The sequence below is a fragment of the Lygodium microphyllum genome, chromosome 13 (assembly GCF_053477565.2).
Source record: "Lygodium microphyllum isolate KBCC chromosome 13, Lygodium_microphyllum_v1.1.10, whole genome shotgun sequence".
NCBI lineage: Eukaryota > Viridiplantae > Streptophyta > Polypodiopsida > Schizaeales > Lygodiaceae > Lygodium > Lygodium microphyllum.
The window spans coordinates 53,805,276-53,814,790 of record NC_141147.1 but is presented as its reverse complement, the minus strand read 5'-3'; the positions used below and the strand labels follow the sequence as shown (position 1 = coordinate 53,814,790).

The following is a 9,515-nucleotide window of genomic DNA, read 5'->3' as shown; positions in this document are numbered from 1 at the left end:
AAATGCAAGAAGATGATCCCCTCAATGGGCTATCATATATAGAGCCCATACATTACTTGCCCTCAAGACTTGTTTTTGAAACCCCTCATGAGTAAATTCATCATCAATAAATTGCAATCTTTTCCTATTTAATCTATGAAAATCCCCTTCATATGATACCCTTCTATATGCAAAACATTGTGTAAGGGGTTGATAATAATTCATTTGTTAAACTCTACTATCTAGTTACAATTTTGTGAGTGAAAAACCTCACCCCCACACCGTCCCTCCACCCGCCCTCCAAAACACAAACACATAAACATAGAAAGGAAAAAGACCATGATTCCCAAAGTTTCGTACCATAGAACATGCCAAATTGGGCATCTATAATCCAATAGCCACTCTAGTAAACTTTCTTAAACTATGTTCAATAATTTGGTTCCTTGTAAATCCAAGTGGGTACATGTGGCATTAAAAGCATTAACCCCAAAGCATTATTAATAGGCCAAAAAATCATGTCAAGCCATGGATATTGAAGCTTATTGTAAGTTATGGGCTAACAAGGAAAAAGCAAAAATAAAGATAATATTATCCTTCGTAAAAAGAACAACTATATCTTTTGCAAGCATTTCTAGGTGATGCAAGTACTCATTTTAATATACTCTATGTATTACACCAGAAAGGTAACCGTTACTATTTGTAGGAAATGTTTGACAAGTTCAACACTCAAAATTCACCATGAAGCACCTACTTGATGCAAATGCAACTGTTACATTGATCACCTATAATATTTGTGCGCAAGGTTCTTCTACCAAGGAAGAGAAATGAAGATGGACAATATGGCGTAGGGTAGTCTTAGATGCAAAGAGACTTTGAGGCAAACACTTAGAACTAGGCAAGGAAGTTAGTCTTCACCGAAGGTGACACCCCCACTATCCGCTCGCACATTGAGCGGGGATAGAAGGTTTTTGTGATGTGCCTTGAAGAAGATAAAAGGAAAAGGATGTTTGACTTATTGTTACTGCAAGGGGTGGTGGATGAGGCACGTGACAATAATAGCTAGGTTATGGTGATTGGAAGTATCTATATGAGGACGTAAGGCAAGTGCTTATTAAAGCTAGTTGGTAGTGGTGCAGATAAGTGAAGTTTTTATCATAACTAGTTGGTAGTGGTGCAGATAAGTGAAGCTCTTATCATAACTAGTTGGTAATGGCGCTCGTGGTAGAGGAGGCAGTGTTATGGGCTTGGATGAAGTCCTTCCACTTGTCGCAGTTGATGGAGGAGGAATGATGGTTTGATGAAGGACGGGGGGACGAGCCGGAGGTCGAGCTGGGACCATGGTAGAGCTCCCAGACTTGGTGCTGAAGGAACCGGATGTACTCGAGGGTTTGGCCGAGCATGGACACGGTGTCCAGGCGTTCGCCATTGGGGACGAGGCTCTGCAGCATACGAATGCGGTCACTGAACTTCTCTCGCCGCGTCCGGGCCGCTATGCTCTGCGGGTCCGTTGCCGTCCCATGGCGGCGCCGGCCTTTACTGTACACAGTGCCACTGCAAGAAGAATTAGCAGCCGCAGCTGCGGCTGACGAAGCGGATGAAGAAGAAGAAGCCTGCAGTTTATTGATCATCGTGCAGTTATTGACTGCTAATTGCTTATATGCCTGGCTGGCAATATTGATGATGCCCATGCTTATGTTAATGTTGCCACCAGTGCAATTGCGCCCGTGCATGGACGGCGGCTGCGACGACATGCTCATCATCGCAGCTGAGGTGTAGCGGACATTTGCTGTCGTGCTCGATGCTGATTGGCTAGTTAAGCCCGGTTGCATAACCAAATCATGCGCATTAATGCTGGTGAGATTCATTTTCTCAGCCGTTAGTGGCTTCGGACGACGAAGAGATGGCGCAATGCTCGCCCTGTTCAGTGCCTGCATGTAGTTATCATCTTCTTCCTCTGCTGCATCTGCGAGTGAAAATTCAAAGAAGCAGCTGCGTCTCTTCCCGCGGCCAGCTGCAGCTATCGTATCAATACCGTTAGCGTGCCCTCCCACTTGCACATCGCTGAGGCTTGAGCTTCTCATCAGGGGTGCTTGCAAAAGCTCCTCCTCAGAAAGCATGGGCTGGGATGGCATAGTCACCAGACTGTGGCTCCGGAGAAGGGAGCTGCCAGCTTGCGGGTGACTATTAGTAGCCTCCCCGCTATTGGCATTAATTCCATAGATGCAATACCCTGATTCTCCGTTCTCATTAACATCACCACTTACATTTATCCATGGATCCTCAACTCCCCATTCTTGGCTAACCTTGGAGATCGCTCCCTCCTGTTTATCTGCAATAACAATGCCTTCACTTGTATTGTATTTTGGCAGCTCATTAATCTTCATACTATCATCACTATCTAAGAGGTAGACTTCATACACATTGTCAGTCTCATCCTTTGAGTTGAATTCAAGAAAACCATTATATGCAGGAGAGGTGCTAATAGTACCGCTGTGGCCATAGCATACGCTTGCAGCTGCTGGCATCATTATACAGCCAAAATTTCCCATTGTATCCTCAGGTAAGTGCTCTCTGCAGTTGATGGTGGCTGGGTGATCTGAGATAATACTCGGTTTCGTTGACAGCAGTAGGTCGGAGTTGCCTCCTACAATGGCATGATAGTTGCTCTGGGATTCATCATGGCTAGCCCAGAAGCCTTGTTGCAGACAGTAGGTCAGGCTCTCATCCTCCTCTTGCATGTGCCTACCGTTCGTAGGGGCAACACTATTGATCTCCTTGCATTCTTCTGCCTGGCTTGAAACTATAATATGCATCCGGTTTGCTTGCAGAATCATTTTCTCAGTCGCCCCTTGAAGTTTGCTACCTGTTGAATCTGTCAGATCGGATAACTGTGTGCTCAAGTTAGACATCAGTATCACATGATTAGCTGCTAGTTGCCGCTCAGCCGAGACACCCTCAGGCTCGTCATCACAAGCTGCCTCAAAGTGAATGTGGTTGTCGAGGCTCGGGAGACCCGGTATGGTGAAGTTACTGATGGTGTTAATGAAGCTGCCAGCAGATCTTTGTTGGCTGTCGTTCTTCTCAAACAGGCAATTCGAGAAGGACTCCATGGTCTGGTATTGAGAAGAGTGAGGCAAGTTATGAGAAGCCGGGAAAGGCTGTGCGGGGACGAGGGGATTAGCCGGATTAGACATAGCCATGATTGGCTGGTAGCCACCGCTGGCAGCCATGGATGTGGCAGCACCAGCAGCTAGAGGGGATGGTTGGATCCCCGTAAGCACCATTTGAAATTCAATGTAGATTAAGATTACGAAGAAGCGGAGGAGGAGGAGGAGAGGGTGAATGGAGACGAGGAGGGGGGGTTTTAATGCAGAATTAGGGTTGCTGAGGCAAGCATGCGGATGAGCTGATCGTGGGTCTCCGCCCCCCCCCCCCCCCCCCCCCCCCCCTCTCTCTCTCTGTCTGTGACTATATCCTTCTCTCGATCGTGACCTCCATCGCCTCCCATGCGCCGTAGGATCCTCCCCTTAACGATCGCCCTTGTCGTCGACTGCCGGCCCCCCATTGCACTTGTCCCACGCATTCTCACTCTCGTCTATTTTTATGGTATGGTATTGCTTCTACTATTCAATAGCTTCTACTATGCAATAAGACAAGTCGTATCAAGCCGCGTGGTCTCCTGCAAAGCGCGGCATCTCGTGAATGTTCCCACCCCCTGCGTCACAGACTAGGTACCTCACCTGCTTTTTAAGTTTTTAACAAACTAAAAACAAAAGGAAAAAAAGGTCCGTAATCTTTCTTTCTCATAGAAATGCTTGAAAATGGAGTAGACTATAATCGGGAGTTTGAAGGATGTCACACTAAGAAAGAGAGAGATGTTAACAAAGAGACATAAATTTCAAAATAGAACTTGTTAACAAAACTCAAGAAGAACTTTCTTCACAATCTAGAGCTTATCAAGCAGAAGCTACATATGGTCCTCCCCTATTTCCTTTTCAACCATCAATACAAAAGTATCACTTAAATTCACAAAAGTGAACCCCTTAAGATTGGCCAACAATTGAGAGCATTTAAACATGAGAACTTCTCAAAGGAAATGTTTCTTATTTTTCTTGTCAAATTGCTACTTCAACAACTTAGAAGAGAGGAATCTCTTGAATTTCATATGTGGAGGTGTGTCCATATTTTGTTTGTTTAATAGACAAGAGATATGAAATGCCTTAAAAACCTTAGGAAAGAGAGATCTCAAACTTGCATTAAGCATAACCTTTTCAAAGATTATGATTATCAAAGTAAGAAGAAAGAAGAGAACGAGGAAGGGAGAGACAAGACAACTCACTACATTGGACTTTTTGGTCCTACTTTCTTGTACAAATGTTGTTGGATGCTTCAAAAATCATGCTAAGAATGTGTATGAACTGTGATACTACTTCTCTAATATATGGGGCTTGTTCTTTATTTATAATCTTACCCACAAACAAATTTATGTAGACAACACTCTCTTTTCTTTCCTCGATCTCTCTCACATCCCTACTTATGCCAGCAAGCTTCGTGCGATAGCATATTAGCTTCTTTCTTTTGCAGTTTCCTTGTGTCAAGCTTTTGGATGAGATATGACTCTAAATGCTCTAATGAGACAAAGTAATTCTTCTAGATCATGACAAGAGGCGCCAGATTATCATTCGACCTCTTGAGGGGTTCTGTATATGTATATCCTCTATATTATGTGCGTTCAATGCCTACTTATAATCCTTATATGTGAGTTTTCCTTGAATAAAACACAACCCTTTTTTATTCAAAATGTAAATAACCCCTTTATATTACACCTTTCTATATGTAAAAAATATAGCCAGTTGTGAATTCTTAATTTTATAAATCTTCATTCATTATAAATCAATGAATTCCCGTTTTTAAAGCCATTGAAATCCTCACTTGCAAGATTACATACTCTACTTCATTGTTGTTACTCACCTCAAGCTCAATTGTTTCCTTCCTAATAATAGTTACTTGTGAATCATAAATTACAATCCCCTTTAATGATGCTTGATGTGCTTTCTAGTAAGATCCATCAAAATACATTAAAAATGCATTCTCCATTTTAGGTTTAGCTTCTGCTTTATCCCCAAACTTACATTTCAAAAGAAAAGAACTCCTCCTATAAGTCAAAAGATTAGTTATAGTTGCACGTGCTGATTTGTCAACTTGAAACTTAAATTGAAGCTCTTCAAGTCTACTTTATTACTTTTTTTGAAATATTTATATAATTCACAAGTTTGGACAACAAGGTATAGGCAACAAGCATCTTCTACATTTTCTATAAGAAAGGATCACACTAACCATGATAAATTCAATTTCAGAATTAGTATATTCCACATGTAATTTTACTTGATTAGCAAAATTAGTTGGTCTCATATATCTTGAATGTGTTCCTTGTTGCATGAGGATCACTACAATAGCAACTTCTCCTACCAAATGATTCACGTAGAATTCTTGTTAAAAGAATGGATCTAGACCATGGCTATGGTGGCTTGAAGAGATAGAGTGAACTCATGAAGACATAGAGTTGAAGATAGAATGCCACACAAGTGAATTAGTTCCAAGATTGAGACTTGGACTCATAAACACAGTCTTATGTGGTTGGAAAATGACTCAAACTCTCAACTGAAAGAACAAAAGTACCATGATATTGCATTACTCATCTTGCAAGTACAATGCTTTATAGTAGTTGGGTTGTTCCACTCTCCTCACTGTGCATATGGGATTCAAGACATCTCTTCCTGGAGCATACATCATTTGTCTATTTCTCAACACCCCCCCTCAAATGATGAGTTCCTACACTTGCTGGCTTTTGCCCTCCTTACTTGGTGACATGGCCGAGGAGCCTAGCTCATAGGTAGGCTAGTCAAGTTAAAGCTTGAAACTTTACATCTTTGGTAAGGGTTTTGTTTTACAAAGAAAATCCATTAACGGAAACAAAATCTACTATATATGGAAAAACATAAGATCAACTATGGGAAATATGATTTCTTCGAAACAATCTATTAGAGTTGTTATTGATGGAGAAATCATCATCATCATCTTCTTCTCTTTCATTCATGAACAGATTTTGGTGGTTACCATTATTCATAAGTTGTGCTCTTTTATGGTGGAAACATTCACTAGCTATATAGCCAATCTTACCAAATAATGACATGTCATCCGATCTTTGTTGTTAGTGTTGAATCCTTGACCTCTGCCCTTGGGTCCAACAGCTCCTTTGGTGTATAAGAGATTTTCCCTAGATGATGGGCCCACCCTCTTTTGCATTCTTGTTCTTCTGTTTATTCTCTTCATCAAGAAGAAAGTGATCAATATCTTTAAGTGAGAGATTTGGAACATTACTTAGGGTGGACACAAGATTCACATATGGATCCTTATTTACACTTGCAAGTAGTACGGCTATTGTTTCATCTTCATCAATATTCTTATTAAAAGTTGCAAGCTAAGTTTTCAAGCTCTTGAACTTGTTAATGTGTATGGTCATGAAAGCACTGTCTTTTATATCCAATTAATAAAACTGCATGAGTAATTTTACCTCTAAATTCTTTGCTTGGGTGCCAAACATCCTGCCAAGTTCCTCCCAAGCAACTCTAGCATCTCTAATGCTAGAGATATGATGAAACAAATCACCACTTAGTTCCCAAGAAATGATTCCTAGAGCCTTGTTGTTTATCATTTTCCACTCCTTTGTCTTGAGATGGTCTTCTTCAATGAACCCGTCTTCATCATCTTCCTTCTTACTATCTGCATCATCCTCAAACAAGTCTCGCAAGTCCTTTCGCATAAGGTAGTACATGGTCTTCTCCTTCCAGGCATGAAAGCCTTCTCCATTGAACTTGGCTATTTTCTCAAGTTCAAACATTTTGAAGGAGGTCTTACCATGAGTGTACTCAGGCAGTGTCTATCCTTTTACAATGAGATTGAAGCTTACAAGAGATTTAATCAGTTGGGCATTCTACATTAAAAATCTTCATGTTTGTCATTGCAAGAATTTAAGCAAAGCTAGAAAATTAAATTTTCTTGGTTGTATCAAGAAACACAGGTGCCAAGAAACACTAGGTTAGTATCAAGAGACACTAGCTTGATTTCAGCCTTGATGCTGCCTGGTTTCACGTGGTCTTCTTGAATTCATGTGGGTTTCTCCAGATCTTCTTCTTGAAGGTTTATACTTGCTAGAGAATTTAGATATGAGAGAAGGAGGCTTCAATTGACTAAGAGAGTAGGAAAAATGAAGTGGAAACGGACTTGAAGAGTACTTAACACAATATTAGTGAGTTTGGGAATCTCCCAATTCCCATTTTTTGAATACTAAAAAGGTGGCACGTGGATAACATGCCCATAAGTTTCTCAAAACCATATGATGTGACCTATCATTGGAAAGAGCTTGAAAAATGAAATCTATTGAGCTATAGAGTGCTCAATTTGGAGTTATAATGTTCAAGTTACGACAAATCCAAAGATTTGACCACATGTCCCAAACTTATGGGAAATTCCCATATTCCCCAGTATGGTGTTACTTGGCTATGGCAGATTAGGGTTTCAGAATAGGGGTCTGATTTTTTGGTTGGGGCTGCTTGTACAATGGATCATTTGAGAAACCATTTTAGTGGGAGATAGCTTAGGTATGTAGCTTCCAATGCCCTATGGTCGTGGACAAAATCGTGCTGCGCGGACTAAGAATCGACAGTACAAACAAAATTCAATGCAGTTTGGACAATGAATTTGAATTTGAGTAATGTTGGGCTATGTGGTAAGCAATGTCAAGCTTTGAGGTGATAGACAGGAGATCCAAGAGCAGAAGAGAAGTCTCTTGAAGGAATCTTGTCAAGATTTTGTGTGGTTGAAGAGATCTAAGAGCTCAAAGTAGGGCAGGTGTAGTTTTTGGCTATGGCAGCCATGAAAGCTAGGATTAAGGTAGAGGTGAAAATGAGGTCATAAGCTAGCATTGAGCTGGATTGAAGTCAAGATAGCTTAAGAGAGCAGAGAGGAAAGCAAGATTGAGCTAGGCCATGCTCACTTGAGCTTTGATACCATGTCAAAATAACGGATCTAGAGCATGGCTATGGTGGCTTGAAGAGATAGAGTGAACTCATGAAGACAATATAGAGTTGAAGATAGAATGGCACACAAGTGAATTAGGTTCCAAGATTGAGACTTGGACTCATAAACACAATCTTGTGCGGTTGGACAATGGCTCAGAATCTCAACTGAAAGGACAAAAGTACCATCATATTGCATTACTCATTTTGCAAGTACAATGCTTTATAGTAGTTGGGTTGTTCCTCTCTCCTCACTGTGCATATGGGATTCAAGACATCTCTTCTTGGAGAATACATCATTTTTCTATTTCTCAACTATTCTTTCTCCTGGCTAGGTGCTCGTACAATTGATGTATATCCCACTCTTTCCTTCACCTATCGGAACACTCCTTCAACTTTCAAAGACCAAGTTAGGGGATCATGTTTTACTTTTGTAATGCATAAAGTAATTGAGAAGCCAAAGAAATAAAGTGATAAACATATCTTATGTTGAATGTCACAAGGACCTTGGTATTTTTGAGTAATGCTGATGTAATTAAAGCCTTTACCTTATCAAGATCAGTCTCAATTCCATTTTGGGAAACAACGTCCAAATGATTTCACTTTAGGTTATGCAATAGTTTCTAGCCATTCTTTTTGTATGTCAACATTGATACCCATCTAATAATCTCTTCGAGTTCTTCTAGCTTTCCATCCTCATCCTCTCCAACCTTCAATACTCTCACTCCCATGTTTCCCCATTGGTCCTTCCTCTTTAGATGTTCCATAATCTTTAAGTAGAAATAATAACCCCTTGTCTTTGTTTGAGGGTAACTTGCTACACAACTTTATTTCTCTTGACATACTCTTTATCCAATTTGTTTCATTTGTTTATGGTTTTGTCCCTTTAATTGGTTCCTCTTTTCCTTCCCTATTTTCTAGGTCATGGTTCCCTTTCACTTTTTTCTCTCCTTCTTGTTGAGAAACATGCAGGATCTAGAGCATGGCAGTGAGTTATGGTGGATGGAAGGAGAAGTGTGGATTCATGATGGAGAAGACAAAGACACTGTTTGTTACAGGGACTATAATGCCAAGTTACATGAGGAGTTTACAAAGCTTATGGCAGGAAGCATTAGGGCAAGGAAGTACAAGGATTTTAAAATAGTCTATCAGAGTAATGAGAGTAGAAGAACTGATGAGTCTTGTCCTTCCGATCCTGGTGGTCTTCATCTTCATCTTCTTCTTCATCTTTTGGTCCATGGTCTTCTTCTTCTTTCACAACTGCAAGATAGGCCTTTTGGGACCTCTTCCTAGCATGACAGAACTTCTTAGTATGTCCGGTCCTTTTGTAGAAGTCACAGAAGAGCGGTTCCTTTTTACCTTTGTATCTGTTGTTTACATATAACATTTGTTCATCCTTTGAAGTGCTGGGCTCTTCTTTGCTTTTAAGTTTCTTTTCTTCTTCTAACAGAGAGGCTT

At 40.7% G+C, this 9,515-nt stretch overlaps 1 protein-coding gene across 1 annotated transcript; it reads right to left on the bottom strand.

Annotated features, from left to right (window-relative positions):
- Window positions 1-657: 657 nt before the first annotated feature.
- LOC148026625 (uncharacterized) lies at window positions 658-3,379 on the bottom strand. The gene is made up of 2 exons (XM_087690491.1): window positions 2,468-3,379; window positions 658-2,308 (listed from the first exon to the last, which is right to left on the bottom strand). Exons 1-2 carry the CDS (start codon window positions 3,261-3,263, stop codon window positions 1,179-1,181), a joined length of 1,926 nt encoding a protein of 641 aa, XP_087546617.1. The 5' UTR covers window positions 3,264-3,379; the 3' UTR covers window positions 658-1,178.
- Between the last annotated feature and the right edge of the window lie 6,136 nt (window positions 3,380-9,515).

Bases quoted from the DNA above. Each gene is read 5' to 3' on its own strand.
- LOC148026625 (XM_087690491.1), bottom strand. From the start codon at position 3,263: ATGGTGCTTACGGGGATCCAACCATCCCCTCTAGCTGCTGGTGCTGCC. The intron at 2,309-2,467 runs GTACTATTAGCA...TTGTTATTGCAG, and splicing joins CGTATGCTATGGCCACAGCG to ATAAACAGGAGGGAGCGATC.